This window comes from Cricetulus griseus, chromosome 7 (assembly GCF_003668045.3).
Source record: "Cricetulus griseus strain 17A/GY chromosome 7, alternate assembly CriGri-PICRH-1.0, whole genome shotgun sequence".
NCBI lineage: Eukaryota > Metazoa > Chordata > Mammalia > Rodentia > Cricetidae > Cricetulus > Cricetulus griseus.
In genome coordinates, this window is record NC_048600.1 from 120,933,859 (window position 1) to 120,955,680 (window position 21,822).

The 21,822-nt window shown below is 47.1% G+C and overlaps 1 protein-coding gene across 1 annotated transcript in view; it reads right to left on the reverse strand.

Annotated features, from left to right (window-relative positions):
* Prkca (protein kinase C alpha) overlaps window positions 1–21,822 on the reverse strand; it is a 384,973-nt gene that overhangs the window by 37,415 nt on the left and 325,736 nt on the right. The window contains exons 9-13 of the mRNA XM_027425841.1: window positions 10,362–10,499; window positions 8,038–8,211; window positions 5,379–5,470; window positions 2,851–2,913; window positions 1,860–1,998 (exon numbers count right to left, since the gene is read on the reverse strand). Coding sequence (XP_027281642.1) covers window positions 1,860–1,998; window positions 2,851–2,913; window positions 5,379–5,470; window positions 8,038–8,211; window positions 10,362–10,499 — 606 coding nt within the window. The remainder of the gene's footprint in view (window positions 1–1,859; window positions 1,999–2,850; window positions 2,914–5,378; window positions 5,471–8,037; window positions 8,212–10,361; window positions 10,500–21,822) is intronic.

Genomic DNA, 21,822 nt, shown 5'->3' on the forward strand with positions numbered 1-21,822 from the left:
TAACCAAGATAAACTTCCATGGGCGTGCCCACAGCACAGCCAGGGGTAGACAATCCCTGACTGAGAAGCTCTTCCTAGGGCAGTGGTTCTCCACCTGTGGGTCACGACCCCCAGCAGGAGCCACTTATCAGATATTCTGTGTATCAGATATTCACATTCCAGTTCATAACACTATCAAAATTACAGTTCTGAAGTAACCACGAAATAATGTTATGGTTAGAGGTCCCCACAAGATGAGGAACTGTATTACAGGGTTGCAGCATTAGGAAGGTTGAGAACTGCAGTACTGGGGGGTTTTAGATTTGTGAAGCTGACACTGGATTATGCAGCAGGACCCTGTCCCAAGGAAAGGGATAAGAATGCAGTCTGTGCACATGAGCTACTTGCTCAGTGTGAGTGCTGTAGACATCATGGGGACATTTTGAACATGGGGTTGGTGCCTAATTCTAGCATTTTGATGTGGGATAATGTTTTTGATCACTGTAAAGATTTGTCACTTGTATTGGTTTAATAAAATGCTGACTGGCCAGTAGTTGGGCAGGAAGTATAGGTGGGGCTACCAGACTGGGAGAATTCTGGGAAGAAGAAGGCAGAGATAGAGTTGCCAGCCACATGCAGAGGAAGAAAGATGAGAATGCCTTGCTGAGAAAAGGTGCCAAGCCACATGGCTAAACATAGATTAAAAATTATGGGTTAATTTAAGTTGTAAGAGTTTGTTAGTAATAAGCCTGAGCAACAGGCCAAACAATTTATAATTAATATAAGGCCCTGTGTGTTTATTTGGGACTGAACGGTGGCAGGACAGAATGGGACAGAAACTCAGTCTCCAGAATTTCTTAGCAATTTAGCGTTAGACATATTTCTTTGGCCTTAGCCACTTGATGTGAAGGAAGGCCTAATGATAACTTCTCTTTCCGAGTGCCTAGTGCACGCTAGGCCACATGCAGTGGTTGCTGCTCATCAGAGAACTGAAGAATGGAGACTTCAGAAACCAGGGTACCCACAGGATGTGCACATCATTCTCTGTGTACAAAGAGTCCCTGAAGTATGGCACTGGGATGCCTGGGGTGTGCTTAAGTGTGTTTGCTAGTTGAAAGTGTCCTCAGAACGACTATGTGCAACTGAAGGTCTTCCCCAAAGATGACCAGGTTCGAATCTTCAGAACCTGTGGATGTAATCTTCCACAGTAAAGACTTTCCAGATGCAGCTTGAGGTCTAGAGATGTGGAGACCAATATAGACTATCGGAGGGTATGATAATCACAGGAGCTGTTTCGGGAAGAAGAGGGTTGGAGTTGGAAAAGTCACAGCAGTCAGAAGACGCTGTTGTTGCATAGAAGGTGGAAGAAAACACTATGAGCTCAGGCATAGCAGAAGCTTCTACAAGCCAGGGCTCTGGCCCCTACTACGTTCACAAACCATGGAACCAACCATGCTTTTTTTTTAAACCCCATCAACTGCATCTTCCTAGATTAGAATATGAACACCATGTAGTCAGAGTCCTCATCACTCCAAGGATGTCAAGAACCAAGATGGTGACTAACTTCTTACTCGACATTTCCAGGCAGATTGTATAGGCAAGCAAATTTCCCCAATTCCAATGTCTCTGAAATTACTATGACCACAGGCATACAAGGTAAACATTTTATCATGCAACCATCTCACAGGCACACAGAACAAAACCAGAAGTTCCATGAAATAGGACACAGCTTTGCTACATGAGATGGGCAGGTCTGTTTCTTTTCCCTATTTAAGTAGCATTTGTCTACTTTAGTTTACTCTGTGGTCGTGACCCACACATGACCTTGAATTCTTTGGAGGGCGTGTGTTAGTAGATTGAAAATACCTGGGGACCCTTACCTCTGGGGCAATGTAGTCGGGAGTCCCACAGAAGGTCCTGGTGGTGACTCCATCCATCATGTGTTCCTTGCACATTCCAAAATCAGCGATTTTGATATGTCCTTCTGAATCCAGCATGACATTGTCCAGCTTCAGATCCCTGCAAGGAAGCAGGTGACTGTCAGGGGCCTTCCCATGACATGACTTGATTCACTTGCAGCTGGTGAAAATGAAGGATCTTTGCCTAGCTGCCATCTCAGTGGCACTTGCCTGGAAAGTCCCTGGAGACCGTCCACCAAGGAATTACTGTGTCTTTCTTCCTCCAGAGCCTGGGACACTGGAGGTATTTAAATGTCAAGTGACTGATAAGTGGTTGAATTCCTGATTCCCAATCATGTCTGCGGCTACAAATCCAGGGATTCCAAATGGTCAGGTTTGGGGAGATTGCAGGCACTTGATTTGTTAATATCCTACACAGAAGTGGGGACACACGCATATTTAGGTACCACAAATGACAGCTTTAGAGCTACTGCCATGTAGCTCTGTCTTCCGTATCTCCCCTATTCTGCCTGAGCCAATGTTTTCTTAATTATTCAAGACACTTTCTTTTTTTGGTACCACATTTTCGCTACAACCCCAAAGCATTTAATTCAGCATCCCTGCTTCCCTCTCTCCCTAGCTTCCCATGTTCTCCTGCTGACTGGCTAGAATGGCAATGCAGCTCCTGCTGCTCTCTGTCCTCCATCCAAATAAAAGGCAGAGGAAGGTGCTGTCAGCAGAGCAGAGGACGTGATGAGCAGGAAGGAGACATGCAACATCTCTGAGCCCAGAAATCACAGAGTGGCTCTGGTTTGCCCCGAGGCTGCAGGGGCAGATGAGTCTCAGCAAGTTTGCATTCCTGAGGAGCCGTTGACTCCACATCCCAAGTCCCCATAACAGAATCAGTCCCCTGCCCACAGAGGTTCCCCAAACCCCTCTACCGCCCTGCTACAGGAAGAGCTCCGAGACACACCTGTAAATGATTCCTCTTTTGTGGAGAAAGAACAGTCCAATGGAGATCTCTGCTGCGTAGAATCTACAGAAGAAAGTATACTTCAGACATCTGGGTTTGGGGCTTTCTGATACCTTCTATGGCTTAAGTTTGGTCATCAGAAAGATATGACTAAAACACACACACACACACACACACACACACACACACACACACACACACACACACAGAGAGAGAGAGAGAGAGAGAGAGAGAGAGAGAGAGAGAGAGAGGGAGGTAGGTCACCCTGAGCATGTACTTTCCACAGCTGGCTCTGCCTGTCTCTCCATCATCACTCCAATGAGAAAGACTTATTTTCCTTGTCTGTGGAAAGTGAGCAGCTCATTTATTCCCCCACACAATCATTTCTGGTATGACAATTCAAGGAGCGAATACTTGTGTGACTCTCTTGTGTCAGGAGTGTGGCAGAGTGGGGGAAAGTTTCGATTCTTCGACACATGGATGAAGTAGATTTCTGTATTGGTGTCTGAGAAGGCAACCACTCCCAGAAGACAAAGCCTAGGGTTGCCGAGTTCTCTAGCTACTTTATTCATTTGCTGAAGTGCCGGGTGGAATAAATGGGCCACGCGCCATGATTCATGCCTGAGTTTGCCCTTTTAAATAATTCATAACAAAAACAGTCATTACCATCACTTCAAAATCATTAATAGGTTAATATCTGGAACACAGATTAAATGCAGAACAATGTTTTAAAATTTGCATAGCACTGGGGAGCCTTCGAAGTCCACAGAGCCACAAGTCCGTGCCTGGGTAAATACACCCGGAGGGTTAAAATAAGCACAGTAGCTGCAGAGTGAAGACAAGCTGAAGACCAAGTTCTTAGTGGGGCTGCCTCTAGGGGCTGGCAGGGGAGGCAGGGATGGGGGGGAGAGGAGAGAGAGGATCACAGGTTGATTTTTGTGTTATTTTTCACATTTCCTATATTTTTTTAACTTTCTGTAGCATAAGCAGAATGGAAAGTATCAGACAGGGTGCCATCCAGGGACTTGGTGACATAAGGTGGCTGTCCTGCTACCTCTACTTTTCTGGCTCTGGGCTTTCAAGTTTTATTTTACAATGTGAGCATCTTAAAGCTCTGTGATGTACAATGAGGGGATAAGGGCAGGTGTAAAAATGCATTTGCTTCTTAGTAGAAGTAAAAGCAGAAAAAGCCCCCTTGATGGTTTCTAAAGCTTGCGATTAAAGAGCTCCTTGTCTGCCTGCAGTTAATCTTTCTAGAGCAGATTATCCCTCACAGGCCTGGATTCCTCTGTTTCAGATCACAACGGGCCCCAAACCCACCCCCATTTGCTGACTAATGGGTCAGGCCCACTCCACTGTGCCTCAGAGTCTAGGTATAGAAACCAGCTCTCTGCTCAGTTTGCTGCTGTTCAAGTGACAGACTCCCTGGATGTGAGACCTGGAGGTGGTACAGGAGTCCCCTCCCCCTCCCCGTGGGTGACTCCTCCACTTCCACCTGGGACCTATTTCTCTGCTCCTGCATTCCCATAGGCAAGGAGCATCCCTGCGTGATGTTGCAAGATAAGCTTCTGATTGGTCCCTTGGGACCCTTCCTCCTTGGTAGCTGCCGTCACCCCAGCCTGAGGACATCACTTAAAGGGTTTCCTTCTCTTGCCCAAGCCAACAACTTTTGCTTTTCTTCTAGAATGTTCATTAAAGATAAAGGCTTAATTCCAGCTCTGATTCTTCTTCCCTGCAGGTTCCCACAGGTCCCCCTGCACCAGCCCCGTCATCTTTCCTTCTTCCCTCCATCAGTGGGCTCTGTGAGACCTTCCATGGGATCAAGCCCTTCCCTCTGCCACCTTTCTCAGCGACCCTCCCAGCAGGCTCTGCATCCATCCACCTAGCCCCTTCCCACCTCACATCACCTGAGCTGCAGGCCCCTCCCTGACTTGACTCCCATCTCTTCTCATCCTTTCCTTGGAAGGCGCCCCTGGCCTCTGGGTTGAGTGTTCCCCAGTTAATGCTGCTCCCACTCTCCAATTCCGGGGTATTAGTGGTAGCCTCTGTATGTGTGTACAGTTTCAGCGATGTGTTAAAATAGTTGGATGGCTTTTCCAAATGGCACCATAGGGTGTGGACTCCCCAAGGGTGGGGCCTCACATGCCTTTTATACTCTTGCTGGATGCATAGTGAGTGCAAATTTCCATCCACTCAATGAATGGTGAAGTAGTCAATCTATAGGGGTGTTAGTGGGTGACAGAGAGGGAGGGCACCAACATGCCCAATTTGCTGAGAATAGAATCGACTAGTCCTTAGAAAATCTGTTATTCATGGGTCCTTTCTGTGCATCTGCTACTCGGGGAAGTTTCAATGCTTACATTCAAGTGAGTAGAGTCACCCTGGACATTTTATCCAGAAGGAGTTCCCAGTTGGGAGTATTAGGCTATCTGTATTACAGGATTCAAACAAAACAAAACAAGACAAAACAAACCAACAACAAAAAGACCAACCCACAATATTAATAAAGATAAAAAAAAAGTACTCACACTGCTTGGGGCTCCTTAAATTTCCCTACTTGCTGAATGTGGTACATGAGGTCCCCACCGTTGACATATTCCATGACGAAGTATAGCCGGTCCTGTAGACCAAGGTTCACACATGAGTGGTGAGTGGGGCTCCTCCCTCATGAGCAAATACGGGGTGGCACTGGCAGATCTGCTCTTCTGGGCACTCTTCCCAGTCTTTTCCCGGTGATGCTGGGGGATACACAACTCACCCTATGGCATGGGGCCCTGGGAAAGGTAATGCCCTGTAACAATCCTATGGCTGTGGGTGATGGCTGTCTGAGAACACGCCTGCTTCCTGGCTTCATATGAGCTTTATTACCATAAGGGCTTCATTCACCCCCATCCCCCCTGTACAGATGATATATCACTAAGCTGGTGGTGGTGCGGAGATTCCACATGGGCCCATCATTTTATCTTAACCTCTGTTATCGATGGTGCACATGTGTAAAATCTGGCTTGTGACATCTAGGAGGTATGCCATGCTAATATAGTAACAAGCTTAAATGGATGCTTCTGAAAATATATCTCTTGGGTTAGGTTGAACTCATAAATTATACAAACTTAATGATATTTAGTGGCGGGGGAGGGGAGCACCATAAATGGAAATTTTAATCAATGTTCTTTTGCCTCCATAATGTGTTCCAATATTGCCTTTTTATAAAAATTTTCTCTGTCACTGGTATGCTAAGTGCTGGTCCCATGGAGGGCATAAATCAGGGAGCCAAGTACGTCTGCATATTTATGAGGACATTATGCTGGGACAGATGCGTGAGAGCAGGGAATTTAATGAGGAAATAACCAAGAGCACAACAGAGCACCATAAAAGCTGACCTCTGCTCGAGTCTAGAAAACTCCCCACTTTTGCAGAGGTTACTAAGCATGAAACTGCAGCTTGGGGGAAGGAGAGATGAGGGAGCTGGTGCTGGCGGCCGTGAGTGGCTTCGGAGCTCCACTCTATCTTTAATGACATCTTCATTGCTTTGCAACTTTCCAGGGCTGCACTAGTGTCTGCGGGGTCACAAAGCAGGGTTGAGATTCAGTTCTCTCTCCTACTTGCCACTATCTCTCTGGCACTCCAGGAGAGCTGGAGCAGTGTGTGTGTGTGTGTGTGTGTGTGTGTGTGTGTGTGTGTGTGTGTGTGTGGTGTAGCAGCGGGGACACTGGGGCAGGAGCTGACCAGTGTGAGGCTGACACACAGTGGCCAATGCTGGCTCTGCAGCCTCCACACAAGCAGTGCCCACAGGGATGTCCCATTTTGAGACTCTGCCCATCCAAAGGCATTTAAGGTGTTTTCTAAGATTTTAAAAGGGGAACATAATCATGGATCCATTTCTGACTATAGGGCAGCTATAAAGAAGATGACAGATAATGACAGCTATTGGAGGAGTGAGACCTGACAACTGTACCTCATTTAAAAGGGGGCTTGGAGGTGGAGAACACCTGTCACATTGTGGTATGCATTTATTTGTTTGTTTACTTATTGAGACAGGCTTCTCTGTGTAACGGTCTTGGCTGTCCTAGAACTCACTTTGTAGACCAGGCTGGCCTTGAATACTGGCCAAGATACTCCATTTCCTAAGGAGCATGTCCCTGTATAATGAATGACACAGCAGGAGTAGCAAGCTATGCCCTGTCCTGCAGCCCATGAGCTGTAAAAAAAAGTCACAAGAAATAATATTTTCTGGCATGTGAAACTCAGACTTTAGTGTTCTAAGGACAAAGCCACGTCTGTCCACTTCCCTGTCACCTGCAGCCACATCCCCACTGTGATGAGGAGTTACAAGATGAGTTACAGTAGACATGCAAAACCTATATCTACTCTCTGACCCTTTTCAGGGGAAAAAAAGTCCTCATAAATGGCCCTAATAACACTGTGACCTTTGTCACAGAGTAAAATTAAAAAGAAAAAAAGTTCATATTACAAAGGCACTGTAGGGCTTTCCATCTACCACAGAAACATACACATTAAGATATACCACAATGAAGCCAGGCGTTGGTGGTGCACTCCTTTAATCCCAGCACTCGGCAGGCACAGGCAGGTGGATCTCTGTGAGTTCGAGGCCAGCCTGGTCTCCAGAGTGAGTGCCAGGATAGGCTCCAAAGATACACAGAGAAACCCTGTCTCGAAAAACCAAAAAAAAAAAAAAAAAAAAAAAAAAAAAAAAAAAAAAAAAAGATATCCCACAATGAGTTGGGCTTGGTGCATGCCTTTAATCCCAGCACTTGGGAGGCAGAGGAAGGCAGATCTTTGAGTTCGAGGCCAGCCTGGTTTGCTAAAGAAGAAGACAGGGCTGTGAATTTATGGCTGTTTTGTGTAAGTCCTAGCATAGGGCTTGCATGGAGAAGACCTTTCTCATACAGCCACTTCTAGGACCCTCATGGACACCCAGATCCGCCCATGTGCAAGCCCCTTATTTAAAGTGGTTTAGTATTTGCATGTAATCCATGCACATTTGCCTACTGAACCCAAATCACCTCTGGATTACTTATATCTAACATAACGCAATGAGGGATGAATAGTGGCAGCCTGTCCCCAAAGGAAACTGAATTTAATCAGCAGGGTAAGTGGGTGGGTCTTGAGACCATGATTCAGCCTCCAGGTAAGAGGGGGTGTCTGAGAGAGAATCCATTGTTTTACCACTGTCTGGAAGCAGGAGTGCAGCTGGGTCAGGAACGGGGGCTTATCCAGCAGGGCCAGAACCCGCTTTTCCACCATGGTGCACTCCACGTCATCATCCTGGATCACCACGTCCTTCTTCAGGATTTTGATGGCATACAGTTCCTCTGTTCCCTTCCTGTCAGCGAGCATCACCTGGGGGTGGAGGGAAGGAGAGAAGGCTCAACACTGGTGGGCAGTGGAGTCTGGGAGTGGGAGTGGAGGTTGTGAGGAACAAGGGCAGGAGACCGTTCAGCAACCCATGGTGCAAGTCTGAGAGTGTGAGATGAAAAACATACTTAGCCATTTTGATATGGTTCCATTATGGGTAGCAGCGCTTACGGTCCACATGCAGAAGTCTTGGTCCCTGGTGTGGCAATAGTGGGGAGTGGGAGTCCCTGGCAATAGTGGGGAGAGGGAGTCCCTGTAGGAACTAAGGTCTGTTCTAGCTTCAGTTCTGTTGCTGTGATACAATACACTGACCAAAAAAAATTAAGGGGGAAATGATTTATTTCAGTGTACAATTCCAAGTTACAGGCCGTCATTGTGGAGATGTCAAGGCAGGAACGTCAAACAGCTAGTCACAATACAGCCACAGTCAAGAGCAGAGACATGAATATATATGTGCTCGCCTGCTTGCTTGCATGCTTGTGCTCAGCTCACTCTTAAGCAATTCATCATGCCTTGCCTAGGGAATGGTGCTTCTCACAGTGGGCTTGGTTTCTCCATATCAATTGCCCATACATGTTCCCATAGTCCAAACCAATGTAGACAATCCCTCATTGAGACTCCGTTTCCAGGAGATTCTAGGTTATGTTAAATTGACAATGAAAGCTATCACAGTCCCTTAGGTCATTGGGGGCATGCAATGTCCTTGAGGGGCACTGAGGGACCCTTGAGGGACCAGGGTCAGATTCTTTTCTTGTTTGGTTCCCTGGCTGATTAAATGATGATGCAGTTTATTCCAGCACACATTCCTGCCATGATGTACTGTCTTGAAAGAGGCCAAAAGTAATCATGAACCGAAACCTCTAAAACCATGAGCCAAAACAAACCTTTTCTCTATATAAATAAACAGCCTTGGGTAACTCAATATAGTTACAGAAAGCTGGCTAACATTAACTTTACATTTGGATTTGAAAGTACTGCAAGATACAACAAGTTAAAATTCCTTCATCATTCATATTCCTTTTCTAAAGTATCCAGGTTTGTAGACAGCATAGGATATTAATATACAAAGTTGCTATTTTGTCTGATGATGGGAATATTTAATATTCTTTAATGGGATCAGTCTGGAATTATCCATATTCATGTTTTTTGGAAACATTCTGAAGGCCTAGAACACAAAGAAGAACAAGTCTCACAATCAGTTCATGGGTATGTCACAGGGTTTAGGGCCACAGAGGCCAAACGCTGCACAGACTAAAGTCCACAGGGAGCCATTGTAGGGTTTCAGCATGATGATCACCCAGGCTTAGGGCAAGTTCACGTTTGATTTTCAGCTGTGAAAATGAATCATTCTACTAGCATTTTGGAGCATGCCTTCTAGGAAATGGGGATGCCATGAACTTTCTGTAGCTTTTTGGGTTAGTGTGTGTGTGTGTGTGTGTGTGTGTGTGTGTGTGTGTGTGTGTGTGTGTGTATGTGTGTGTGTGTGTGTATGTGTGTGTGCGCACACAACGTGCATGTAAGTACACTGAGGGACCCCATGTATGTGTTCATAATGGTTGAGAGGCCAGAGGACAACCTCAGGCACCATCCATCACTTTTCTTTTCTTTCCCTTTTTTGTTTTGAGGTAGAGTCTCTTATTGCACTTGGACTGGCCAAGTAGGCTAGGTTGGCTGGCCAGCTGGGCCTCAGGAGCCACTGTCTCCAGTGCTGGGACTATAAGTGAGTGCTAGCACACCTCACACGGGCTCAGATCTCAGTACTTTATTGACTGAGTGATCTCCCCAGTCTCAGCACAGCTGTTCAAAGAGATGTATTTTATTTCTAATTAATCACATATGTGTGCATGTGTGTGGTTGGTGGGGTATGTGCATGAGAGCACAGGTGCCCACGGAGGCCAGAGGTGCTGGATGTCCCAGAGCTAGAATTGCAGGGGGTTGGTTATGAGTTGCCTGAAGGGTGCTGGAGGCCAAACACAGGTTCTCTGGAAGGAAAGCAAGTATTCGTAACTGCTGAGTCATCTCTCCAACACTATAGCGGTTTTTAATGGCGTCCGAACTATCTGAGGAATGTGCGTATATGATCCAACCTTGAGCAGCCTCAAAGCAACGTTTATGCAAAACTCCTCCCTTCTTACCTTCCCGAAACTGCCCTTGCCCAGCACCATGAGGAAATTGAAATCTGTGAGTTTCACTCTGTCAAGGTTGTTGGATGGTTGCTTCCTGTCTTCCGAAGGGCTGATGACTTTGTTACCAGCAGGGCCGAGCTTGGCTTTCTGAAAGGAGCACAAACATGAGAAGCCACTGGTCACTTTTTGCCCCCAAGGAAGGAGTGACAGAAACCAGCACACGGTTAATAAGCTGGATGTCAGCTGTAAGGAGCCAGCGATGGGCTGAGAAAAGGAACGGGAGGGTAGGGGGTGATGGTTGGCAGCTGCACGCATCTCCTGGGGAGATCTACAAAGGGAAAACTCTTCACCTACTAGCAACTCTGTACAAGTACCGGGACTTCATTCAAAAGAACCTGCCCTTGGCAGGTGAATCCTAAGTCTGGCACAGAAAGCTGACTTGAGGGTGAATAGTGTCTTGAGATTGTTAACATAATCAAGGAAATGAGTTGTGAGTGGATGTTTTTCTTAGTTGTAGATTTTATAACAAATTAATCCATATGAAGGAAATTTGTACCCAGGCAGAATGTTCTCCAGGGAGGAGCTGCCTAATTGGTGAGCTTTTGGGATGATTTATTGCTACTTTCAAGAAAGCAGGAAGAACAGCGCTTTGTTTAGTTAAGTCAAGAGTTGGAGCGATGAAAGGAAATAGTCAGCTCCTGGCATCTGGTTTCACATCAGCCTGAAGGATACCTCGTAAGTGATGCTGTGGTACCAAAAGGAGTTTTTGTACATTGGAATCACACCACATGACAACCTTGGAGGTATCGGACTCTCATGGAAATCCTCACACTCACTGCGGATGGGGAAAAGGAAAAGGAAGAGGGCTCGGTGAAAGAAAAGGCAAATGAGACGCCATGGGAACTTATGGCCAGTGGTCAGCATGGAAGCCCCTGAGAGGGCAGAGAAGCCAGAGCGGGGGCAGCATCACACCCCTGCCAGACTTAGCATTTTCAAATGTCTGCTTGACAATGAGAGAGAGCCAGTGTCCTAGGCCTGGTGGATCGTCCACAGCCTCAGCCCCAATTTCAAATGCAAGTGTAATTGCTTTACATCAGTGGTTCTCAGCCTGTGGGTCTCAAGCCCTTTGGGAGTTGAATGACCCTTTCACAGGGGTCACATATTAGATATCCTGCAAATCAGACACTTAACATTACGATTCATAATAGTAGCAAAATTATAGTTATGGAGTAGCAATGAAAATACTTTTATGGCTGGGGGGTCACCACAGCATGAGGAACTGTGTTAAAGGGTTGCAGCATTAGACAGGTTAGGAGCACCTCCTCTTCCTCAGTGCAGCAGACCTAAGTGTGGGGTTAAGCTCAGTAGCAGGCACTAGGCTCTCACTCAGGTGCTCAGCACCTCTGTGAGTAGGTGTCTTCACCACTGTTGTGTTGCTGTGAGGAGACACCATGATCAAGCCACCTCTTATACAAGAAAGCACCTAATTGGGGTTTTGCTTATAGCTTCAGAGGGTTAGTTCATTATCATCATGGCAGGGGCATGGCGGAAACACGGTAGCACTCATGGTTCTGGAGTAGTAGCTCAGTAGTAGCTCCATCCTGATCATCAGGCAGAGAGAGACGGCCTGGCATAGGCTTTTGAGACTTCCTCCAATAAGGCTACTCCTAATCCTTCTCAAATAGTACCACTACCCAGTGGCTAAGTATTTGAATATAAGAGCCAGTGCGGGGGGCATTCTTATTCAAACCACTACAGTAGGTTAATGGGTAGATGGCAGAGCAGGTAAAGAGGCATCCAGGGGGTCTCACTATGGGCAGATGCCTTGGCAAGGCTGGGTTCTAGCTCTAGGGGAAATGTGTATTTGTAGGTTTGTTTCTTTATCATCAAAGGTTTCCCCCCTCAATGGAGACAATCCCCCCCAGATGTGGTTACAGGTCAACCCAATATAGGCAGTCTTCTACACTGTGTTACGGTGGGGATACAGGCATGACCAGTGGAGGCTCATCTCACTCAGGAAAAGTCTCCCCTCCAAAGTGCAACTCCACCTGAGATGGCTCATTCTGTGCTTTGGGATGAGGATGCTATGCTCACAGAGGGAGGCCAGCATATGGGGTCCAGATGATGACAAGGTAGTGTCACTAACTGTGCCCAAGATGGACAGCTGGTGCCTTGGGGGCCCAGCCCATTGGGTGGAGTTAGAGCTCACCCCTGCCCAAACTAGCTTGAGGTATAAATGGCCCAGGTATCTTCGTGTGTGTGCTGCTGTCCAGAGTGGCACTGCCTACCATCCAAGTTTTCCTACAGAGCATTTTAGAGCCATCTCCATTCTGCCATCTGTAGGCCTTGCTGCGTAAGGACACCAAGCCACCTCTGATACTAAACAGCCAAGAATACTTAGCAGCTGTATCAGTAGTGTGTGTGTGTGTGTGTGTGTGTGTGTGTGTGTGTGTGTGTGTGTGTGTGTGTGTGTGTTGGGGGAGTTTTGGAGTTTGGGGGCAGTCCTAGAGGCCTTCTAGGAAGGTGAAGGGTCCCTGGTCAGAAGCCAGATGCTGTGAACAGCTGGCTTTCTTTTCTTCCTGGGATCGCATTCTAGAAGGTACAGCCATCCCATAACAGGTTCATCTTCCGAGCCCACCATTTCTTCCCCTTGGTTTCGAATGGGTTGCTTGGCAACTGGCTTCACAGCAGGACCGAGAGACCTGCCCTCGCTGACTTGCATATTTGTTGACATTACTCTAGCTGTCATGAGTGTAGCTCAGACTTCCTTTGCCAGGAGTGCAAATCGAATCAATATATGTGTGTATAGGGATACAGCTGGAGCCCATTGCTACCTGCTGACATCCTTTACTATAGCAATGTAAACAGGGACCAACGTGGGCAGATGCCCTGCTGGGGTGAGAGCAAACAGATGGCTAGGGCTGACAGACAGTGACAGGAGAAGTAGTGCATGGAAGACCCCTTCCATTTTCTGCCTGATGTCATTCTCACCACAGGGCAGGCAGATACTGGCTCATGCTTCGGAGGGGAGGGGATGGCAGGAGACCAAACCAAGATTTCTGTAACATCTAGATGTCAAGTTCCCTGCAGGGTTGGGCTAAGATCAGTTAAGGTAGTGGTTCTCAACCTTCCCCCCATTGGGGGTCAAACAACCTTTTCACGGATTGCGTGTTAGCTATCCTGCATATCAGATATTTACATTACAATTTGGAACAGTAGCAAATTACAGTTATGAAAGAGAGATGAAAATAATGTTATGGTTGGGGTTCACTACAAAATGAGGGTCACAGCATTAGGAAGGTTGAGAACTACTTGGTTAAGGCAAAGGTGTTGTAGAAAAGCATACAGTTGGGCATGGAGGCACACAGCTTTGATCCCAGCACTCAGGAGGCAGAGGCAGAGGCAGAGAGGCAGAGAGGCAGAGAGGCAGAGAGGCAGAGAGGCAGAGAGGCAGAGAGAGGCAGAGAGGCAGAGAGAAGCAGAGAGAGGCAGAGAGAGGCAGAGGCAGAGGCAGAGGCAGAGGCAGAGAGGCAGAGAGTCAGAGAGGCAGAGAGGCAGAGAGAAGCAGAGAGAGGCAGAGAGAGGCAGAGAGAGGCAGAGAGAGGCAGAGGCAGAGGCAGAGGGGTCTCTATGAGTTAGAGGCTAGCCTGGTCTACAGAGCTAGTTCTAGGACAGCCAGGGCTACACAGAGAGACCCTGTATTGAAACAAAACAAACAAAAAAACCAAAACATCATAGAAATTATTAAAAAAGGGGAAATGAAAACCTTGATGTGTGAAGTTGTAAAACTGAACAAGGCAATTCTAAATGCTAGAACTTTCCCTGTCTTTCTTCTTTTGACCTTAGACAAAAGTATAGCATGTGCTATTGGCTTTGACTAAAATCAGTTGTACCTGGGGAATTTGGATTCTTCAAAAGATGGCACCTGAGCATTTATTTGTCAAGCCTGGCCTCATGATACCACCTGAATTTCCAGGGTCTGATGAGCTCATGCCATATGACTTGCATTGTGGGGTGTGGTAGTGTAACCCTGAAGTCAGTTCCAGCACACAGAGGCAGCTGGACCAGGAGTTCAAGGCAGCCAGGGTTACATGGGTCTCTGACTTTAAAATCCATAAAATGTAATAACTTACATTAGGTATATGAAGGACAATGTGGTAGGAGACACACAATTTCTATCAGGTTAAACCATTTGCAGAAGCAGAGCTGGGATAATTTGACCTTTGGTAGCAGTGATGGTTAATGCCAAGACACCTTGCCTTGCTTGAATTGTGTGTACTTGAGTACATGCTAGACCCACATTTAGGTATGACTGTAAGTTTCCTGGTGGTCATTTGGGAAACCTGTTTTGTGAATGTGTTGTCAATAAAAGCATTTCCTTGCCTTAGTCCGAGCATGGCTTTGATGAATGTACTTATCAAAACTATTTTCAGTGTACCACAGTGACTGCCACTGAACTTGAGAGCTGTGGAAGGGTCTTTCTACTTCTGGCATTCTAGGGGTAGACAGGCCAATGGTGCCCAACCATGAAAACACATGGACTGTTATGGATTTTTCTTACATGTTTTCTTCTTTTTCTTTTCATGATGAAAATGCTCTGGGCTCATTATCTGAAAACGGACAAGGCATTTTAGCACTGTTCCACAGACTGGGGCAGGATTAGCAGCAACAGCTGTGCTGCACAGAACCAAGGTACAGGACTTTGCTTTCAAGGTTATGTATTCACCCTGCTGCAATGTTGGCTCGGAGCAATTGAGTGTGCTTCAGAAGCCAATCATGAGGACTTGGGGAGGGCTTGCTAGAGGGACCTGTCAGCTAGGTTAGCACCCGTGTTTCCAAATAGTAGTGAGTTCTGACATCTAGTGCTGCTACTCAGTTGCTAGGCAACAGGTTAAAAGGATGCTACTTTGTGGGCATTACAGGGTCTCAGACAGCACAGTGAAGTACAGGAGAAGCCGGTTGTTCTCTGGCTAACTCATACGTCATTTATTGGAACAGGCCAGCCATGCTGTCCCCTGAGGACCTTTGTGCTTTCTTCCTCCCGTAACACACATAGGCATATCACCTTCCTTCTAGCCTGCAGGTGATGCCTTAAGGCCCCGGGATCCCTCACTCATCCTGCCAGCTGTCCCTGACACCTTGCTTCATGTGGTTTGCGATCCCGCCTGCTCTTCCTGGTCTCTTTTCTCTGTGCACTCATCACCACCCTCTCTGCACTGGAGAGGGCTTGAGGTCCTTTGCCAAGTTGTCTCTGGTCTATCTCCAGAACTCTGGACATGCCTGGGATGTGGTGCTCCTTAAATTCTCTGAATGAATGAATACATGTCTTTTCATATAACATTTTCTAAAAGGCAGGGTTACTCGAAATAAAGTGATATCTGCTCATTTTAGAAAATTTCAGATGCATGCCTTTTTTTTTTTTTAAAGAAAAAACAAGTATGATTTTATCAGCTAGAGACAATCACTGGTATCGTTCCATGGATGTTATGCAAGATTTTATTTTGTAGACATTGGTGTGAAGGTTTCAGGTCCCCTGGAACTGGAGTCACAGATGGTTCTGAGCCAGCATGTGGGTACTGGGAATTGAACTCAGATCCTCTGGAAGAGCAGCCAGTGCTCTTAACTGCTGAGCCATCTCTCCAGCCCCCATTTCCACACCGTATTTAACAGAAACAGAATTCCACTCTAACCTGCATTTCCTTGCCATGTGTTAGGGGATTCTCACTCCCTGCTGTCAGACACCTGAGCTGTTTCTCTCTTCACTGTTTCTAGAGCAGGCAGATGCACCATTTTCAGTTTGAATCTCTCTCTTGTTCTTAGATTCCCTAGGAGACGCAGAGTCATTAGGTCAAGAGGTTTGGATGGGACAAGGCTGGTGGCACCCCCTGCCAACTGTACAGGGACAGATGGGAAGGTCAGAGGGAAGAGGTGGGAAACTCAAGGAGTCAGGGCACACGAATTACAAAAGACAGGCTTGGACTTCTTTTAGGATATTGGTTTATGTTATTGGTTGGGACTCCTAGCAGTACTCTTTCAGATCTGGCTTTAGAACGTCTTCACTCAGGTGTATCCACCTTTTGATATCAGGAGATGATATTGTCATTTCAAAGCTCTAAAGAGAGTAGTTCTTAACCTGTGGGTCGTGACCCCTCTGGGGGTGAACAATCCTGTCACAGGGGTCCCATATCAGATACCCTGCATATCAGATATTTACATTATGATCACAACAGTAGCAAGATTACTGTTAAGAAGTAGCAACAGAAATAATGTTATGGTTGGGGTCACCACAACATAAGGAACTTTATGAAAGGCCCACAGCATGAGGAAGGTTGAGAACCCTGCTCTAAGTGATTCACCCTGAGCCTCGCAACAGACTTAAAAACATTTACCCACACCTGCACACACACACAAACACCTCTGAATGCTTTAAGTAAGGTGATGGTTTTGTGTGAGGTTGAATTCACAGCCATCCCCAGCTTCACACGTGCTCTGTGGGCTCTGTTTGACATGCCAGAAGGAACAGTCTTGGAAGGTAGCATGGCCTGAACGTTTACCCATCTGCCCCAAATTCACAGGTGGAAATCCTAACCCCTGGTATGACAGCGTGAGGAAGAAGAGGGAGGTGATTAAGTCACCAGGGCTCCATGGTCATAATGGGGTATCCTTATGAAAGGGTCTTATGTTTTCCAGGGAAACAGGGACAAGGTCTATGAACTGGATGCCAAATCTGTGTCTGCCCTGCCCCTTAACCTCCTAGGCTTGAGGGCCAAGAACGATGGACCATGTTTGTAAGGCTCTTGGCATGTGTGGGTTGGTTACAGTGGATGACAGCAGCAGGATAGCTCATCTGTACAGAGAGCAAACAGCTGTCCCTTGAGCAGGCCACCTCTGTTGTCACCCTGTTTCCTCATGACTGCATGCTCTTGTTTATACCCTTGGATTTAGGAGCCTGGATGACTGTCAACACCTGCTGACTGGAGTTTTTTTCCCAAGCTGGGGGGTCACAGATGAACAGCAAGCACCTCTCGGGTGTGTGCTAGTCACTCTCCCCAGGGTCGCAGGCAGTCTGTCAGCCTTAGCAGAATCCCTGAGGAGACCTGCTATAGCAAAGGCCAGTAAATAATTCTGGCTGTGCAGGCCAGATACTCTCTTACATCATTCCCTGCCTCTGCTGCTGTGGCATAAAGTTTGGATGAGTGGATGTGTGGCTCTGAGTTGGAATGGCAAGTAGTGGCAGGTATGGACCCCTGGCTGCACTTTTTACTACTGCCCTATGTTCTGCAGATTCGAAGATCATTTATCTTCACCTGCTGCAAGCCTTTCTCATTTTGATGGATTTGATTTTTCCATGCTGGGCTTGTACCCAGGTCCTCTACCAACATGAGCTCCATCCCCAGCCTTGCAGCTGCACTTAAATACAATGCCTGGGACTCCTTGCTAACATCTCAGGATACCAGCAACAATGGAAAGTTCCAGATGCATCTGTATCAAGCTACCATCCAGTCTCTTCGGTGATGTTTGGTGCTCTAAGTGGCACAGGAAAATAAGGCTGTGTTGCCAAAATAGTAGGTATTTATTTTGGCCAAGCGCAAGGACAGGGGATACGGGCAAGCCATTTCTGTAATTTCCTTAATGAGAACTGTTTTTATGGGCACATCCACTCAGGTGGTTGCCACAGTTAAAATGCAGTCAGGAAGTCACATGAAGCCAGCAGGTCTCCATGTTGTGGCAATTGAGTAATATTCCAGGGGTGGGTGGGTGAAATTTGGGATGCAGGATCTGTTAAGTTTTGCCCGGTGTGGACAACGGTGTTTGGTTATTTTCCTACCAAGCCTTATGAGTTTCTAGTAGCTGTTATGTATGACATTTTCTTCACCGTTATCTATTTCCCCCTTATGTTCTTTGATTCATTCTGTTAAGTCCGCTAATCTCTTTTTCATACCTGTATACAGGATATTTTGGGTCCCCCTCCCCCGCCCACCATTACCATTTCCTATTTCCCTTCCATTTCCACGGATTCCCTCCTCTTCCTGGCTTGTTTTCCCTTCCATTTCAAGTCTATCTCCCTCTCTCTCTTTGCCCCTTTCCTTCCTTTTTAGGTGACCCAACTGAGTTTTGTTAGAGTTACAGGAGAGTAGACCCCCCACCCCCGCCCACCAGTTACTATTAACTGCCAATAGTTCTTCAGGGAGGGTGTGGCATCATTTGCCCCTCCCCCCACCAGCAACAGTTAACCTAACCGCCTCTGTTCCTCAGGGGAGGCTGCCTGGTCTAGAAGCAGCTCAACTTGCCTCACCTGGTAAGCGGTCCCCCGGAAGGCCACTGCCCTTAGTTTCCCCCAGTTGCTATGGGAGGACCCTGGGATCCCCAAATGATACTGTTTGGAGATCCTCCTAATTTTACCTTTTCTGGTGTTTGCACCCATGAAAAATGCAGTCTTTCTCCCCCCAGGGGCTGGCAGCACGATTCATCCAATGCACTTTGGGGAACTCAGTGAGGGCAGAATGGCTGTGATGTATGATGTTGTTAGACTCTTCACACTAACCCATTTCTTTTCCTGCCAGGGATTGCCACCGCTCTGGCTTTGCAGGGTCAGGAATCTCTGGATTCACAACGCTGTCAAAGCAAATGGTTTGCCAGACTGTCAGCAGTGCCTCTTAAAGGCAGGAGTTCTCAGGGCAAGCAATAGAAGGAAGAAGGAACCTACAGGACCTACAAAGTCCTTGACTGTCTCTCTTTTAGCACTGTGAGTGTTGCCTAAAATCGGGAGCAGCTGGGAGCATTAAATGAAAATTTATTTAATTACCATCCCTGTTCATGAACAAGTCGAGGACCCAGTTATGTTTCTTCTTCTGCTATGGCCTGTAGTCATTAAGATGCAAGTCTTTCTTTTGCAAGTCTTTACTGCCCTCTTGTGGTATTTAGCTCCTGGAGCAAATGTACCCTGATAAGGATCTTTTGCAGATATGTGCCCAAGGTTCATGGGGTAGCCTGTGGCAATGGAGTTCCAGCGAATCCTGCAAAGTGGCACAAAGAAGGCACCTGGTCCATCTTCCCTGATGAACCTTTGCAGAAATAACCTGGAGCATTAATATGAAAAAAAACCAAGCGTTCGCCAGTGCCACTTTAGAATGCCAGAGGGAGCTTTAGAATCACCAGGCATCTTAACCTATAGAAAACTGCATACCCCAAACAATTATAGATCATTTTGTGTCTTCTGAATATTCTATAACCTCTGCTGCACTCGGACTCTGCAAGCAACAGGACCCAGAATGGATCAGAAGAGAGGGGGAGGCAGTGGAGTTGCCAGAGACCCTGGAGTGGGCTGAGAGCCACAGCGTCTACTTTAAAGAAAAATGATGGGGAAATTATGGTCATTGTCACATGAGGCCAGAATTCAGATGACAAAGCCACTACTTGGGAAGTTCAGCTAGAATTTGAATGCTCATAAGAAGCCAGTTCCCGAAGTCAAACAAATACCTAACCTGTCCAAGCCAGGGCTGCCCCCGAAGCTTGCTTTCCTTCATGGCTGTGGGAAAGATAAAAAGAGTACTGTACCATACTCCGCACCAAAGGGGCCTCAAACCTCTGTTTCCACCCAGAGGCTTTTATGAGTCTGTCTCTGAATGCTGGATCCACCATAAACCTTTTCTAAAATGTCTCTAATTGACAGGAGCAAGTGTTTTGAAAGAAGATCCATCTATTACTACATTTAACACATAACTTCCATAAAGTTCATGTTCGTGTTTTTTTTTTTTTTTTTTAACCCAGGCATCTCATCATAGCTCTGTGGAGCGCCTGCTTCTAGGACCAGCTGCAGCTGTACTTCTCTGTGTCCCTCTCTGGGCTCCACAGCCATCAGCTCACAGGGAAGCTGGGGATGTTCAAGAGTGGCCACAGACTGGAAAGGAATGACACTTAGGGTAATTTCTCTGGGCCTCAGTTTTGTCTTCTGTAAAATGGACTGAAATGCTACCTCATCATAGATGAATGGGACCTTCCATTTCTGCTGGCTCAGCACTGGGAGCTGCTTCGATAGTACCTGGCCACAGCCATTCCAGCTGGCAGGCAGTATCAGAAGAGGTTCAGGACGGGTAGAGAGGAATAGACAAAGCCTCGGTAGGGAGACTCCCTCAAGAGGTAGACTCAGAGAGGGCTAAGAGGTCCCCAGGGTTCTCAGGATAGGGGTTCTGGAGGAGGAGTCTCAGTGTAAGACTGGGGTGTAAATCCATACCTTTTTCTGTGTCTGTATATGGGGGACCAGCCTGGTGTAAGAGGCTGCTGGGGGTCACTTTTTTCCGTGGTGCCCTGGGTCTGGGGTCCTGGAAGGCTATGAAAAATTGAGGTGCAGACCTTGTTGCAGGTTGCAGCCGAGAGGAGGTGGTAGAGGCACAACTAGCTTCAAGGATAGAAAGCCTCAAACAGGAGAGGGCAGGTGGCAGGCAGGGCTCCCAGAGCCTTTAAAAGTATACATTGTTTTAAAAAACCCAGGCTAGATGTCCTGGGATCCTTCAGGTGTAACCCATAGGCCTTGAAAGTAGATAGGGACTCGGTGCAATGAGACAAAATTTGCCAGAAAGAGCCAATGGATGGATTATCAATACATTCCTGTGACCCACATGGGTACTCACAGGCATCTGGGGACTGGAGCAGTGTGGGGTACAGAAAGATTACCTCTGATAAAAAAAAAAAAAGACCATGGTGGCACCACCTCCCTGCACCCTCCCCCACCCTAAGCCATCATTTTGTGCAAATGTGGCCACTCACCTATGGCCCTTGTTGAGGCCAAAGGCCCTGCTTATTTCTGTAGCCTGTCAGCTGAGAGACACACACAGTCTCTGTTGGCCACCACACACTGGCTGATGACAAATTTTTCATAGGGTCCCACAAGGTGAAGATTGGTTATGGCTAAGCGAGAGCAAAGCCACTCCAAGGTGTGAGGGGGTGACTGCCCTCCAGTTTTGCTTCAGGGTTGGGGTGCATTGCCCCAGCATGGGTAACATTTCCCATCTCAGGCAGAACAAGCTGGGTTTCTTCTCGTAGGGCTTGTCATAAAAGGGCCCAAGGAGCTCACAAAATGAGAGCAAACACAAAGCTTCCCAGGAGGAGGCATGGGCTGAGGTGGGACACACAGCGAGTGAGCTTAGTCACTGGACTTCTCTGGCCCAGGAGGGGGAAGGGAGGTGAACCAAGGTCCTGCTGCTGCTTGGTGTTTGCTGTGGTTTGGATGTGAAATGTCCCCTGTAGGCTCATGTGTTTGAACACTTGGTCCCCACTGGTGGCCCTGTTTAGGAATGTTTTGGAACATTTAGCAGGGAGAGCCTTACTGGAGGACATGGGTCAGTGGGGATGGGCCTAGCCTCACTTCCAGTCTAGCCTCTGTTTCCACCTTCAGAGGCAACATGACCAGTTTCCTCACCCTGTTGCCACCATGCCTACCCCTCTACGAGCCCTCAATAAACCTGTCCTC